Source organism: Fragaria vesca, linkage group LG6 (assembly GCF_000184155.1).
Source record: "Fragaria vesca subsp. vesca linkage group LG6, FraVesHawaii_1.0, whole genome shotgun sequence".
NCBI lineage: Eukaryota > Viridiplantae > Streptophyta > Magnoliopsida > Rosales > Rosaceae > Fragaria > Fragaria vesca.
The window spans coordinates 7761069-7777651 of NC_020496.1; the positions used below are offsets into that span (position 1 = coordinate 7761069).

The 16583-nt window shown below is 38.2% G+C and overlaps 3 protein-coding genes across 3 annotated transcripts; 2 read left to right on the forward strand and 1 right to left on the reverse strand.

Annotated features, from left to right (window-relative positions):
• Nucleotides 1-272: 272 nt before the first annotated feature.
• LOC101295535 (30S ribosomal protein S31, chloroplastic-like) lies at nt 273-1047 on the reverse strand. The gene is made up of 3 exons (XM_004302624.1): nt 888-1047; nt 722-786; nt 273-616 (listed from the first exon to the last, which is right to left on the reverse strand). Exons 1-3 carry the CDS (start codon nt 1045-1047, stop codon nt 488-490), a joined length of 354 nt encoding a protein of 117 aa, XP_004302672.1. The 3' UTR covers nt 273-487.
• A 945-nt stretch (nt 1048-1992) lies between these two features.
• Nucleotides 1993-3303, forward strand: LOC101292329 (uncharacterized protein At4g19900-like). The gene has a single exon (XM_004305091.1). The coding sequence runs from the start codon at nt 1993-1995 to the stop codon at nt 3301-3303; it is 1311 nt and encodes a 436-aa protein (XP_004305139.1).
• A 1709-nt stretch (nt 3304-5012) lies between these two features.
• LOC101292620 (uncharacterized protein At4g19900-like) lies at nt 5013-6269 on the forward strand. The gene has a single exon (XM_004305092.1). It carries the CDS (start codon nt 5013-5015, stop codon nt 6267-6269), a length of 1257 nt encoding a protein of 418 aa, XP_004305140.1.
• Nucleotides 6270-16583: the final 10314 nt, after the last annotated feature.

The following is a 16583-nucleotide window of genomic DNA, read 5'->3' on the forward strand; positions in this document are numbered from 1 at the left end:
ACTACTCTCATCATCCTTCTCTTCAGTTATTTCCGATACCATTGTAATCCTAAAGGTTTCAAGACTTGGATTACACAAATGGGTAGACAGGATACAGGTTCATGAAGAAGCACCTGAAGAATGAAGGAAATACCAACAGGTGGGACTAAGACGGCAATTACTCCCTATAAACTATAAAAATAAAAATAAACTGTTGAAAGCCGGCGATACAAAACAGCTTTTCCTAGCATGTGTTTTCCAAGAAGACAAGATTCAACAGACTAATCCAAATTCCAGACAAATAAATAAATTGCTAAATGATAAAGCATACCTTAGCATATTTCTCCTTAAACTTCAAAGCAAAGAAAACTAACCAAATGGAACCGAATTTCAAAGCTCAATTCATTAATAGTAAAGAAGACCAAGAAAAGTATTCATCAAACAAAAGCAAATTCAAGGCGCATACAATTACAATTATAAGTGAAACAGATTTGGCATCAGCCATTAGCTAAGACAAGGACTCATCAATTTCAACCTTGACAACCGAATCGTCCTCAAACTTATCTTTCTTAGGCGGAGCCGCCGGTACCGGAACCCTAGGTGACCCTCTTCCTTTTTTCTTGTTCCTTGGCCTTGCCTGTAACAAAAAAAAAAAAAATCAATTAATTTTTTTCAAAAGAAAAATTCAGAAATTAAAGAAAATTCAGCAAATTTGCAAGACGAAACGGTCAAAATCACTTACATTTCCGAAAGAGTGATTGAAACGCTTTCCTCTTTCGGTTTTCTTATCGCCTCTTCCACAGTACACTGAAGAAGAAGAACAAACAGAGCATAGAAATTAGGGCAAATACATAATATGAACAGAAACACCGAGCTAGCGAGAAATTGAAATTGAAATTGAGGAGTACCTGAAGGGACTGAGGGAGTGGTGGCGGTGGAGATTGAGAGGGAAGCAGTGGGAGAGGGGAGGGAAATGGCTAGGGTTTCGGATTGAGAGAACGAAATGCGGGAGTTGAGAGCGAGGGATTGGGAGGGGATAGGGAGAGCTCCGAGTACGAGTGACGCCATAGCTGAAGCTCTGGGAGAAGAAGAAGAGGATAAGGTTTTTCGAGGGAAACCAGTTGCTTATATGAGTCGTTGGGCCCAAAGTGAGGCCCAAACTTCAGTTGGGTCCTGGGGGTGAACCAGCAGTCCAGCACTGCAATCCAATCCTGTTGCCCATTGGTGCCTTTTATATTTAATTATTATTTTTTTATTTTTTTAGAAAGGACTGCAAACTGTTTACAATGGTGGGGATATTGAGGAGAAAATTGTAAGATCGAAAGTTCGAAACTACTCAAACCTCAAACTAGAGAACAAGACCTACTAAATAGTTCGTATGATGTACATTCGGTCACGAATATAAATAAAATTTAACTTCAAACATATAATATATATCGCTCACAAGGATTGCAAACTGTGTGATATTGTATGCATGTTGCCTCTAAATATGAGTAGAATGAGCGCTCATGTCTCACATCGCAAAAGTAATTGATCGTTTCTTTATGGCTTAAATTTAATTAAACAATAATGGTGAGTGCTAATTGCTAAATATATTATGAGATCAACCTAGCTAAATTTATTTTTCTTTTGAGTTCATTTCGTAATAAAATGATGATTGATGAGCATGCATGTACGTCTCTCTTAATCTTAGATTCATCAATATTATTGCTTGATTGATCTGATGGTATAATGAATAGCATTTGGTGTTTGACAAGATGGCCATGAATGCCGTAATATTCAACATTCATTTGAGTACCATATTAAACTATTAAAGACCTAAATTATTGATAATATTTGCCGAATTATTCTCATACATGCGTTTAATAAGTAGCTTCGACAGATTGTGATGGACCCAAATTTTTAACGTTTCAAACTCACATCCATAGAAGAAATTAATTTGGCTTAAATCTATTTCATGATTTTTCATCTACTATAAAATGGCTCCCTCCGAAGTATTTCTCATCAACAACCATGATATCTCCAAAAAAATCCTCCTCCACTCTCTTGAAGATGAAAAGAATGTCACAGAAAGTGTTTGATTACAACCTATTTAGACGCCCTGCCAATTCCCCAGTCTTCTCCACCCTCTCATTCGTTGCCATATTCTTTCTCCTCTATTCATCAGACACCCTAGTTTCCATCGCTAACCTTCCCATGCATGCAGTTGACCTCAAAAGTCATAAAACTGTCGACCATCTCCGCGAACCAACCTTGATCACTACTACTAATATCCAAGAGCAGATCACCATTGATGAAGGTCCGGATGAAGTTTACGACCCTCTAATCCCTCCGGACAATGTAACAAAAGAAGAGAGACTAGTCTGGTTCCGGCGAAAGCTTCCAGAGCTAGAGATACTCCGGTCTAACAACTTCACGCAGCAATTCCACAGTCGAGTTCTCCAGTTCCTCAATAATGGATGCAGCATTCAGTTCTACATGATATGGTTTTCGCCAGCAAAGTCATTCGGGAAAAGAGAATTCTTCGCCATGGACAGCCTCTTCAAAGCTAATCCTGAAGGATGCTTGATGATTTTATCAAAAAGCATGGATTCAGGACGCGGATATCGAATCTTGAAACCATTACTAGATGGAGGCTTCAAAATACTTGCGGTGACTCCAGACTTGCCCTTTCTAGTCAAGAACACTCGGGGCGAAGTTTGGCTTGAAGAAATTAAGAGTGGCAAGAAGGACCCAGGTTACATCCCATTATCTCAAAACCTAGCCAATCTGATCAGACTTACCGTGCTCTACAAGTATGGAGGTGTGTACTTAGACACCGACTTCATAACTCTGAAGGATTTCTCCGGGTTGAGGAATGCAATAGGAGCACAAAGTGTGGATTTGCGGTCCAAAAACTGGACCAGACTAAACAATGCAGCCATGATTTTCGACATAAACCATCCGATTCTACTGGACTACATAAGTGAATTTGCTGCTACTTTTAATGGAAACAAATGGGGTCACAACGGACCTTACTTGGTCTCCAGGGTGACTGAGAAAGTGGGAAGCACACCGGGTTACAACCTTACAATTGTGCCGCCTGAAGCTTTTTATCCGGTGAACTGGAATCAGATTCGGAGGCTTTTCCGAAAGCCTCAGAAGGAATCGGAGTCGAGATGGGTGGAAAGCATGTTGAATGAGTTGAATCAAGAGGAGACTTATGCTCTACACCTATGGAACAAGAGGAGTAGAGAATTGGCCATTGAAGAGGGAAGTGTCTTGGCTAGATTAATATCGGAGCATTGTGTTATTTGCCAGGACATATATAGTACTTCTTTATAAGATCCGTATATGGTGAATTGACTGAATTCCACTGCATGTGGAGGAATGCAGAACAAAGAAAACTGAATACTGTATTTTCATCACCTTAGGGTTTCAACTTAAAGACGATTTCCATGTTCAGTTGGGTTTTTTACTTTTAAGCTTGATCAAGTATGTTGACCTTTGGTCACCAAACCATTAGCTAAGTGACAAATTACCTAGCTTTCTCGGTTTATAGTGCATTTCTTCTCAATTCTAGCTAGTTATCTAGACGAAATCACATTACCATTTTTTCTAATTCATCTTGAGAATATATAAACAAATAATTTTAAATCAGGTGTTAAAAAGTTATTATTTAGAGTTCATGTAACAAGTAAAGATCGAATTAGAGCCGTGAGAATGATATATTTACCAAATCCCAAGACAATGTGATATGTAACATGCATGGTGCCAAATGGCGGTAAGACAATATGTTATGCATGTAAAGTTGATGCCTCAATAATTCAGGTTCGCTGTAAACCGTAGAAATTTCAATATATTTTCTCTCAATCTATTAGGTTTACTCCTTGTTCCTAAATGGAGCTTTATTCTAACAAAAAAAAAAAAACTGAGGCTACTTTCTTTCATAAAATAAAAAATAAAAAATAAAATAAAATAAAAAACTGAGGCTACTTAGTATATATACTAACTCTGTGTTTATGAACTATCGGAGCAATGTTCTTAATTACTTAGGGGTACGTACAAATATGGATCAGCAAAAAATATGGTACTTAGTCATCTTTGAATCTAATACAATGGAAGAAAGAATTAGCCATTGCATGTTGCTTAAGTAGTACAGAATTAACTAGGTATTTCGAGATTGGACCAAAAAGCACCCAAAACAACATGCACCTTTATAATCCCGAAACAAACCGCCATAACCTGCATGCCCTAAGTCACTTTCCATGCTCCATCTGTGTTTATCTTGATCAAAACCTATTAGGAGGATGCCAATTAACTTCAATGATGCGAGGAGCCTTTTTCTGCGGCTCCGCCTACTCTGAGCACCAAACCTCTTCAAAATACATTGGTCATGACTCATGAGTGGTATTATGCATGTGAGCTGTGGCAATGTAAATTTGAAGAACAAATATGACCTGAAATATCAGCCTACGTACTTTCCCCACGTCAATATCCACCCCATCAAGCTTCACTTTGTTTCTTGACGGCCATATAAAGTTATAAACCATAGAGTATAAGTGAAGCATGCAAGCCCGTTCTTCTCTTAATAATCGCATTGATAACGAAAAACAAAATCAACGCTTAACCTTCTTTGATTTGATATATATTATGAGGTAATGTTAGTCTATAATTTCTATTCATTATTGATTGATCCCCTGATGTAATATGAACTTTAAACAAGAAGCTGTAATAAGTTATCATAAATGTGACACTGATTTTACCCCTCAATTGATTAGAGGATGTAATTAGAATAGATGTTCACTAAGCAGCAATAATGTATTAATGAGATTGATTTGAAGACTGAAAAAAGCAAATGAACAATTATATTACATTCCTGAATTTGCTACTTGAAACACATATATCAAGCTAGCTCTGGTTCATAGTCTATACCATAATTGCAAAGAAAAGGAGAAAACTACGTGCAGTAAATCGTACAACAGAGACCTCCAAAATGTGGAGCTATTATATAACGCACCTGACCTGATTGACCATCATAACCAACGAAAAGAATGTCCCAGAAAGTGTTTGATTACAGGCTCCTTAGGCGCACTGTCAAATCCCCCATTTTCACCACCCTAGCATTTGTTGCCATATTCTTCTTCGTCTATGCAGACACCATCGTCTCTAACCTTCCCATGCCTCCTGCTTTCTTGACCTCAACTCATGAACATCATCTTGATGATCACCACACCACCGAGACTGTGAGCATAACGAAACTTGCCATCCAAGAAAAGATTGATGAGTTTACAAATGATGAATTTCTGGATCCACTGATTCCTCCAGACAATGTCACAAAGGAGGAGAGACTAGTGTGGTTCCGGCGGAAGCTCCCAGAGCTCGAGATTCTCCAGTCCAATGATTTTACGCAGAAATTTCACGGTCGAGTCCTTGAGTTCCTCAACAATGGATGCAGCACTCAATTCTACATGATATGGCTTTCACCGGCGAAGTCATTTGGGAAGAGAGAGTTCTTGGCCATGGACACCCTCTTCAATTCTCATCCTAAAGGCTGCTTGATCATCATATCTAGATCCATGGACTCGGAACTGGGATACAGAATCCTGAAGCCACTATTGGATCGGGATTTCAAGATCCTCGCGATCACGCCAGACTTACCATTTTTAGTGAAGAACACACCAGCTGAGTCTTGGCTTGATGAAATGAAGAGTGGGAGGAGAGACCCGGGTAATATTCCATTGTCTCAAAACCTGTCAAATCTTATTAGGCTGGCAATGCTGTATAAGTACGGAGGTGTATACTTGGACACGGACTTTATAATTCTGAAAGATTTCTCTGGTTTGAGGAACGCAGTTGGGGCACAAAGTATAGATTCCAAGTCCAAAAATTGGACTAGACTAAATGGAGCAGTGATGATATTTGACATTCATCATCCACTTTTGAGGGACTTCTTAGATGAATTTGCTTCAACTTATAATGGAAACAAATGGGGTTACAATGGACCATATTTGGTTTCAAGGGTGATCGAGAAAGTGGGAAGTACACCTGGTTATAACCTTACGATTCTGCCTCTTGAGGCATTTTATCCGGTGGACTGGAATAGGATCGGGAGGCTTTATACGAAGCCGAAGACGGATTTGGAGTCGAGATGGGAGGAAAGGATGTTGAATGAGTTGCATGGAGGGGAGACTTATGCCATTCACCTATGGAATAAGAGAAGTAGAATGCTGGCCATTGAAGAGGGAAGTGTCATGGCTAGACTAATCTCAGAGAACTGTGTCATCTGCCAGGACATATATGCTTCTTAAAACTTAGTTTAACCCCTAAATCTTTAATGTCAAAATCAGTTCAGTCCTGCAACTTTTTTTTTTAAATCAGTCCGCCCCTTCAACTTTCGTAAACACATCAGTCGGTCCAATTTTTAAATTCCCCTCAAAATCGACGCACCGAAGCCGTTGGAAATGACAAGGGGACCCATAATTAATTCAGCTTTAGGGTCAATTTGTTTCATCAGAATCATCTCTTTGTTGTAATAAACCATGGTTGTGGACTTTGCAATTGCCCACAACTGAACCTTCATCACCTTGGTAGGGAACTTTTTATTAAAATTGGTCCACAAGTGTCTTACACAAAACTTTGTCAGTTTCAACAGCTTTGGTGACGTTATATTTCGAGGGGAATTCAAAAATTGGACCCAACTAATGTGTTTACGAAAGTTAAAAGGGCGAACTGATTTAAAAAAAGTTGCAGGACTGAACTGATTCTAGCACTAAAAATTTGGAGAGTAAACTGAATTTAATCCAAAAGCATATTATTGATTGATGCGCATGCTTGTATGAGTCTCAAAGCTAAACTAGCTACTTCTCTTTTGTCAAACCTTCTGTTATTTCTCTGCGTGTCTTCTGCTATATATTTTCCAATTTTGTTATATGGTTCAGGTCGCTTGGGGAGTTGGGGCTACACTGGATCTTCTTTTTTATTTTAGGAAAAGGTATCTACATAAGGAACCCGCTACTCTAAACATGATAAGATGTATTTTGGGATTCAACTACTTTCGTTTAGATAGATATCCCAAATTCTTTTTGCAATTGCGAATTTACTGATTCTTATTGAAGCTATGGAGTTGATCAACTCCATCCTTGTAACTTTTTTTTTGTTCGATTACAAATTAACTCTATCCTTTTACTTGATTTCATTTGCTACTGTCATTGGTTGGAAATTAGCAACTACCCTTGATTCATGCATGCATTTGCACCAAGTAAGAGCATCTCTAACAATTTCCCCAAAATTTCTCTATAATAGGGAAGCAAAAGTCAATGTTTTACGCAATTTTTCTTCTCCAACTCCAACAGATTCCCTATTTTAGAGATTTTATGATCATTTCCCAAATCATTCTATAAAATTATAGAGTTTGCTGCAAATATGGAAAATTTGGGTTTCTCTCTCCTCACAATCCCCATTTTTGAAAAAGTTTTAAGGAATCTGTTAGAGCAAAATCTTCTCCAAAATGGAGAAAATCAAGAAAATGAGAAAGCTGTTGGAGATGCTTTAACAAACCATCAGGCCGCGTGCCCTTCAACTCTAGACTCATCAGCTCTAGACCTACGCCACCATCGAGATCATCCCCTTTTATCCTCCCTTCATTAAGAAAATAAAACTAGGGTTCTCTATAGCCGCTCCGGTTAGGCAACCAGGATAGAAAATGGAGGTTGTCTTATATTTGGCCGGCAACGAATAAGTTAATGTTCTAGTGCATGTTTGATTAGTTTCCGGAACCACCATCGGTAGATGTTTATCCAAGTGGGAGTTACTTTTGTGGCTCTGTTCAAAATGGAAGAGCCACGGCTTTGTACGTGGTCAGAGGTTATTTCGGCAATTGTTTTGTAACTGCTAATAAACATATTAGAATTACTCATTCCTTGGTCGCCGAAGCTACTGTTTTGAAGGAATGCTTGCTTTAATTTGGTCCTTCAACATCATAGCCAAGTAGTAGTTATAGAAGGTGGCTCAAAGATTTGAATCGACATTATTACTAGAAGAGCTGTTGTTCCTTGCTGTATCAAAAGTTTGGTACGTTGCCAGGGGCGGATCCAGAAATGGAAACCGGGTGAGACTTAGACTTTCCACCACAGAAAAAAAAAAAAAAAAAACCTACGACAGTGCGTGAGCAATTTAGATATTGAAATGAAAAATATACCTAGACATGGGGAATGTAGTGAGCCTTTACCCTCAAATACATTAACAAGATTTATAAAACTCTTTAGATGTAACACACAAGAGGCTAAACAAACACATCAAATGCAATACAAAATATGTCAATGTAAAACCTAGCTCGACTAACTATATATAGAAATCAATAACATGTTCTTTCATAGAAATCCGTCAACCAACTAACCAATTATCAACGTTGATTTAATTTTCCCCCAATCTTAATTTAGTTAATTATAATCAAACAATAATAAATACTCGCATACAATTAAGATGAAGAGTAATTATGTGGTAACAAATTGAGATAATGAAAATGATTGATTGGGTGGGATGGAACTCACGGAAGAGTGAAGAACTTGTAGAGATATATCTCTTATCTCTTAGTGAGTGATACCCAGGCTGAACTGCCTGGACATAACATTCAATATATATAATATTTATTTTATAAGCTAACTACATGTAGTAATTCTTTTCCCAAACAATTTGAGTGGGACTTGAGTCCCAGGCCAGGAAGCCTAGATCCGCCCATGTACGTTGCTGATATTTCTCTTCTTCATCATTTCTATTATGTGCATGTTTATCGAGAAGCAAACTTTGTAGCTGACATGAGTCAATTAGCTCATGCTTCTTATCCTTCCCATTCTCCTACAATTTGGTTTCACTGTCTTTCTCATTTGTGTCTCCAACGTTGAACGTCCCATTTAGATCATTTGGGAAGGGGAGTAGATAGAAGTTTGTGTTGTAGTAAATGTTTTATTTTATCTATCGAAAAAAAAGTGGGAGTTACTTTTACATCAGATAAGCCGCTATATGACCAATCGTTGTGACGTATGTCCACTTATGTAAGCAATGCAACCTTCACAGGCAAAGACTTTTGGAACCTTCCTAGTGAGAGACTCGAAGTCTCAAGAGCCAGGATGCATGCCAGTTTCATACGACCAGGTGGAGTGGCAAAAGATCTGTGTCTTGGCTTATGTCGAGTTATTGATTCTTTTACACAACAATTTGCTTCTCGTATTAACGAATTAGAAGATATGTTAATCAGCACCCGCATCTAGAAACAACGATGAGTGGATATTGGTACTGTCACTGCACATCAAGCAATAAGATAAGAAGTGTTATTGAATGATTTTCTTCAATTCTTCCTAGTATATGGAATGAGTAAAGAATTGAGCTACAAGTCTCAATCTATACAAAACGCATTGGGTTTTTGTGTTTCTTTTGGTTTCATTGATAACAGAAGAGCCTTACTCTATAGGGGTTGCGAGCGCTATACTAATATCAAGAAAAGGGCCTGAAAAAGGAAAAAGAAAAAAAAACAAATGTAATACATATAGCTTTGCTTCTTCCCCCTTATTGAACTGAAAACGAAAGATCACGTCTCTTTTTTCTTAGAAGAGATGGGACGTCTGTTCTTCTTCTATTGCGCAGCGAATCCAGGCAGCCAGACCTCTCTGACTCTCTATTTCTCTTTTAAGGCAAACCTTGTCCATGTATTTTTCTCATTTGATTCTCTCCCCTTCTTTAATAACATGGGATTGCTACAATCACATATTTTACAACTCGGCATTGAAGAGATTGTATAAAAAGTAAGATATTTTTGCACTTTTGCTGAAAATCTCAAATCTCAAATCTGGATTATTCTGGAATGGTTTATTGGTTTTACTTAGAGCAAGTCCACCGGTGAAAAAAAAATCCAACCTAGGTTGGAACCACATAGACAAAGTGACACAGGCCAAATTTTTTTGCTTCCACCCATGAAATAGGTAGTCTCATTTTCCAGCCCAGGTTAGATTTTTGAGGGGATATCTAGCCCAGGAGAGAGGAGAAGAGTGACCTAGGTGAGTTCTTTCCACCTCAGCTCGAGCCCACACACGTGACTGACGTCAGCGGCCTGCTTCCCTCTCTGCAACGCACCTGCATGGAGCGTCTCTCCCACAGACGAACCCAGCCATTCATTTGCGCATGTTCAACGACATGAGAGCTGCCGACCCCACCAACACGCGTTGTGCACTTGTGTTGCTTGGCTCTTCATTTGAATGCAACGGTTCACAAATATGAACTGTCCAAAATGCAATCTAACGGCTCATAATAGGTAGCCGTTGGTGTTGCAACTGATTTAAAAAAAAAATATGACCATTTAGAATTAATTGGGCAAACAAAAATTTAATGGTGAGGAAAAAAAAAAAGCCCTTCAACGGGCAGATAATCCCCTATAAAATTACCCATCACAATTGTACACATTCCTCACCAATTTCTCTTCCACATCAAAATTTCTTACTTTTCAAATTCCATAGCTTTCATCTTCTAGGTTTTTTCTTTGTTTCAATATATCCGGAGTTAACACAACTTTGAAGAGATGGAGTCCAGAGGAAGACCTCCAATTGTGCAAGTCGTGAAGGTTTATTATTGTGCAAGTCGTGGAGGTTTATTATTGTGCAAGTTGTGGAGGTTTATTTGCCAAGATTCAAGAAAGGGTAATAATCAAAAGAAAGCCGAGCTATGGGTCATTCCCCGGAGGATATCCCCAACCATCTTTTCCCGGAGGATATCCCCAAACACCCTATCTCGGTAGATGTCACCAACCACCTTTTCCCAGTTACTATTATCCCCAACCACCTTCCACCGATGAATCTACAAACCCCATCGATGGCAATGATCCTTCAAACACTGATTTCTTTTGTAATGAGGATAATAATCCCTTAGATAGTTATTAGAAAATTTCAAATTATTGTAATTTTTTTTTTCTAGGCTTGGCCTGTCAATTAAATGTCATGGAATAAAAAAATTAATTTCATTAAGTCATATTGTTTAATTTCTATTTATTTACAACTAAAATAATTATTCACACTTAAAAATTATTTTTTTAAATCAATAAACAGTCACTGCCACGTGGCAGCAATTTTACATTTCAAACAGGTGGAAAACTGGTGCCCAAGTCACTATATTCATTCTAACCCAACGGGTGAACTTGCTCTTATTGTTTTGTTTATTAGTTTTATTTATGACACTATGTTTGGTGAATTGGTGTTTCAATTAAGTTAAACATGGTTTTGTCTGTTTGTAGGATCATATTATGGTTGTTGTTTGGGCATATGTTCATTGTATATGAAGAGTTAGTGGATACTAGAGTACTATGTTACAATTAGGGTTGGGCATAAAAACCGAACCTGACCGGCGGGCTTGATCGGGCCGGTCTGGGCCTTTTTTCTGGGCCCTTGTATGTTTTTATGATGTTCGGGCCGGGCCTAGTTGTACACGGGCCTGTCCCTGGCCCTCAAATGCTAAAACAAATAAAGCCCGAAAGCCCGACTTCCTATGTGTCATTTTATGATTGGGTTTCTGTAGCAATCCTAAACTAATATCATACACTCAACCACACTGGAATACTACACCTAAACCTAAAGAAGTAAAGAGTCGATTGACTCTCACTTTTCTCATAAACGAATTGCGCATCCGCCTCTGCCTCACAACTTCTTCCTTATTCTCTTCTTCGATCACTATCTCCTTTTCTTTTGAGGAACTTGTTTCCTCTTCGACTTTGGCTGGTGTTGGTTCTGCTGGGGTTGGCTCCTCTACCTTCTCTTCTGTTACAATGTACGAACTGTGCCTCTGTCGTCGTCGACTCGTAGTCACCATCGTCCGCCTTGGTGTGACGGCGCCTCCAACCACAAACCAAGACACCAAGTCACCCACTTCCTCTGGTACGAATTCTAAATTTCTAATCTCTCATTCCTTCTTTGTTTCAGTTTTCTCCAGGATTCTCAGCTTCTTTCTTCTTTGATTCGAGTTTTTTTATTTATTCAATTTGAGTTCTTCTTACTCCGTTTTAGTTTGTTTTGATTTCTGTTTTAATTTCATTTGGTTTTTGGTTGTTGTTAGTGCATAGCTAAATCTCTGGTTGTTGTTAGTGCATAGCTGAATCTCTGTTTCAATCTCATATATTGTGATGTATGTGAAATCAGTGAAATAATTTAAATGTATTTGCTATGTATGTTGCTGGTTGTTGTTACATAGATTGATGTCGACGTGCCTCTATCTCTTGAGGCAGCCTGCGCCTGTGCCTCTCGACTACGCTTGTGCTTGCACCTGCGCCTCTACATCTCGACGACGCCAGATTTTGTGTTTTACTGAATTTGGGCTCGAAAAATCAGAAGGCCCGGCCCGCTTGTTCCGAGCGTTTACCGGTCCCTTGTTTTGTAAGAGCAAAACCCGGCCTGGATACAAAACAACCGGTCTGGGCCCGGTCTCTGTAAATACTATGTCCGTCCGGGCTCGTGCCCAACCCTAGTTACAATGCTATGTAAGGGCTTTGAAGTTTGAAATAATTAAGACAACATCTAGAAATGGTTTTGCTGTACGGTTTAGACTAGTCAATTACTTTTGCACTTTGTTGTTACTGTTGCCCTTTTTCTTTTTCAGATTAGGTGTTTGATTTTTTATTTTATTTCTTTCTTTTATGAACATGAGATTGAATTTCTAAGCTATAACATATGCTGCTATATGACCTTTTTTTTTGTCGAAAGTGAATATGATTTTTCTGTAAGAACATCTCCAACAGTTTCCTCATTTTCTCGATTTGCTCGATTTTAGGGAATATTAAGCATTTTTTTATGTCCAACAAGCTTCTCATCTCATTCTCTAAAATGGGGATGAAATAACATAATATTGAGATCTGAGTATTACATGGATATAAATTCATTCCAAATCAGCGCTAGCTATTCCTTGGGATTGGTCACCATGTTCAAAGCATAAGCTAGTTATTCTCAACCCTAACCTTCTGGTGAGTCCATCCATCAAACTTTGTTCAGCTAGTGTCTCCGATAAGAAAATAAGGCATGGTTTTCGAGCTTCATTAACCAGAGCTCTTTGTGTTCTAGAGTAAGATATGATCGGCAATAGTGATCGCCAAATTATGATATTGAGGGTGTCGAAGAGGAGAGTCAGCGCTTAGGGTATAAATAATTATGTTGATTTTGTTGATTGGAGGTTTATTAGCTGCCAGTTCATAAATCAGAAAATGTTTATTTAGTACTAATTTAAACCTTTTATTGCCCATTTCAATGAATTTAATAGACATGAGCTCATTCCAATATAAGGTGTTCTTATTTGTGCTCATATACACAAATCTTTATTAAAGTCATAATAAAAAATTAATTTTTGTATTTTTAAAAATGTTACCCTCAGATGCATAAGGAGAGAGAAAGTGGGAGTGAGAAGATTTTGCCAGTTTGTCACCGGTCTTCGGTCACCGGCCGCGGGACTCCGGTCACTGGATTTTCTCCGGCCGTCACCGGAATCTCGCCGGATTTTCTTCGATCACCAGTCACTCCCAGTAACTCGGCCATCATACTTTAGTCACCGGATTTTCTCCAATCACTCATGTGAGACCCCGTAAAGTTATGGCTATATGAAAGTGAAGTTCCGATAACTTTTAGTAAACAATTTCTATTGTGGACATATAATTTCAAAGTGGACTTGGAACAGCCTAATCCACTTTGGGTCACAAAATGTGGAGTCAAGTTGAGGGCAACAATGTGATTTCACACATTAGGCAAATAAAATGAAGAAATTGATAAGAAGAACCAGAAGCTTCTCCTGTATTCTCTCCCTCTCTCACGAACACTCTCGATCTTGATCACTCTCCTTCTTTTTCTCTCTGTCTCTCTGATCATGTTCAAGAAGACAAAGCTGCTCAATATTCATGGTGGGATGTTAATCTTCAGTTCAAGGATACAACAAGGAAGGAGTTTGGGATGGAGTTTGGGTTGTTCGGCTATGTCCCATCGACGTTGAGTCTTGAGTTGTGGAAATCGATAAGCAAGCTCGTCATCATCTTTCTCTTGTCGTTGTAAGGTAAAACCCGAGAACCCATCTATTTCGGAATTTTATTTTGGGAGAGATTGCATTCCGAATCCAAACTAGGAGATGAGCTAATTGGGTAGAGAAGGAATATGATGATTCTCTAAGAAGTCAGATGTGGGAAGGCTGCAGAGAGTTGGACTGAGTGAATCAACAGAGAAGGAACCAAACATGGGTAAGAGTCTTTCTTTAAGAGTTCGGTTCTGTACTTTGAACTTGGGGTAGTGATGATTGGTGTTTTTATTTGATAAAATAGAGAAGAGGGAGTATTGATGTTTGTGTTCTGATATCGCAACAGAAGGAATGGAGTTGACTGAGAACTTTCAGTTGAATTAAGTTCTATCATTAAGAAGTGGAGGTGGGCGTGTTCACTGTATCTTCTATTAGAGGAGCTACTTTGTCTGCCAAAGAAGAGCCTCTCTCATATGTTTTTATTAAGGTAAGACAAGGATTTGTGTATGGAAGCTTTGAGGAGTTTCTTTCGAGATTATGGTTGATATTCAATCCTTTGAATTGTATGACGTGAATATTTTGGATGGATATGCCATTCAATGGTATTTTGGGAATTGAAATTTAATGAAAGGGAACCTTGATTATCAATTTAAAAGTGAGCTTGTTGATTAAGGGTTATACATATATTAACATAAAGGAAATATGGATAATCATCATCCACCGTGAGTACATGCTTGATTAAGTGATCACATGAGCAATTAGAATGAACTTGGTAATATTTGTTAGGTGTGTTTGGTTTGATTCAAACCATGATATAGATGAAAAGTATGGAAACGAAAGTTACTGCACATGTATGAGTGATTTGTTTGGAATCAGTTTACATACTTCCAGCATGAACCGAATTAAATATCAACAATTGCATATGATACCAATTTGGGGTCTGAAGCTCAACTGAGCTAGGAATAAAGATTTGATCACCTGGTATATATGAATATGTTGAAAATGAAGGGCTATTTGTCGAAATTATAAGCGATGTTTATATGTTCTCAAAGAGTTACTTAATTGAGGACTAAGAAGCTAATATTTGAATTTGTCAGACAGAGCTCCAGTTATCTGAGTTTTCGAATAGTGGTGGTGTTTGCCGAATATTGTGGAGCAAAGACTCGGACTCCAAGAATACCAGGTAGGGGATTCTAGACTTTTCTTGGTTAGTGGTTTTCGTATATTATATATATAGAAAAGATAGCGTGGCTGTGATTAAATTATTATGAAGAGTTGTTATTTTATTGCCATGCTTGTTTCAATCATTTTCGATATTGTGTGATGACCTGAGAGTGAGCGGGGCATAGCGACTTCTTTGGGTTTTGATCCCCTAAATCTCTGGAGGGGCTGTACGGACTGGAGGACGTTTAACATCCTTTGTGGTGTGGCGTCGCTCCTAGACGGTATAGCGTAAATGGACACTCTCGTTACACCTTGCCGGTATGGACGATATTAATTGTGGTAAGGTTGTAGTTGACATAAGAGGACCGGTTATCAGGTTTGTGTATTCTGGGCCCGCAAATAGTTTTCGAAATGAAACTTACTTTATGATTTGATCGTCATTTATATTTATATTTGTTTTCACATACTGGCCAGTAAATATATAGTTTTCAAACCTAGTTGGTTGAGTCTTATTGAGCAGCGAGGATGAAAGCTCATCCCTACAACAGTTTTGGATGCAGGTTCTGTGCACAAGAACGGGATTGAGCTGGATTGAGCTGGGTGTGTATATTTGGTTAAAGTTAAATGTCTTTTCGAATTTGTTATCATATATAAGGCTTCCATTTTGTATCTTTATTACTTGATACATTTTCTTGTGTTTTATTTGGAAACCTTATTTGAAGTTATTAATCCGTCAGCTACTTTATTTTATTTTCTTGTCATTATTACTCGTACTATCAAGGAGCTATATTTTAGTTAATCTTGGGAATGTTTTATTGAGTTGTTATTTCGTATTAGTAATGTTTGTGCTCTATAGCTTGATTTTAAAGGAAGTAAATCTGCCTTATAATGTTTTACACATCAATTTATTTAGGGAAAAAGACCATTTGCACAAAATAGAAAAAGTCAAACCCCATTTCAATGATAATCTTTTTTCTTAGCCTATTTGAATACAAAGTACTTATTTTAAGCCCAAATACACAAACCTTTATTAAAATATAATAAAATTATATTTTTAAAGACTTTTTTACCCTTAGCTTTTACTTAAAGAGAAAAAGTGAAAAAGATGGAGGGAAGACTTTGCCGGAAGCACACCAGGCTCCGGCGCCAGTCCCCGGTAGCCGCATTCCGGTCGCCGCATTCTGAACTCCGGCCGCCGGATTCTGGTCACCGGTGACCGGAATTTTCTGACGGCCGGAAAATTGCCGGCATCCGGTGGCCGGAATTTTCTAGAAATCTCACTGGATTTTTTTAAATGCCATCGGAATTTACGTGATCTTAACCCAAGTACGAAAAAAAAAGTTTACTATCCCTAGTAAACTTTACTGGGGTAGTAAACTTACAAAACAGTATTTTCAAGACCATAATACACACTAGTAAAGTTTACTACCCCTAGT

Bases quoted from the DNA above. Each gene is read 5' to 3' on its own strand.
- LOC101292329 (XM_004305091.1), top strand. From the start codon at position 1,993: ATGATATCTCCAAAAAAATCCTCCTCCACTCTCTTGAAGATGAAAAGA.
- LOC101292620 (XM_004305092.1), top strand. From the start codon at position 5,013: ATGTCCCAGAAAGTGTTTGATTACAGGCTCCTTAGGCGCACTGTCAAA.
- LOC101295535 (XM_004302624.1), bottom strand. From the start codon at position 1,047: ATGGCGTCACTCGTACTCGGAGCTCTCCCTATCCCCTCCCAATCCCTC. The intron at 787-887 runs GTACTCCTCAAT...CTTCTTCTTCAG, and splicing joins CACTCCCTCAGTCCCTTCAG to TGTACTGTGGAAGAGGCGAT. The intron at 617-721 runs GTAAGTGATTTT...TTTTTGTTACAG, and splicing joins TCAATCACTCTTTCGGAAAT to GCAAGGCCAAGGAACAAGAA.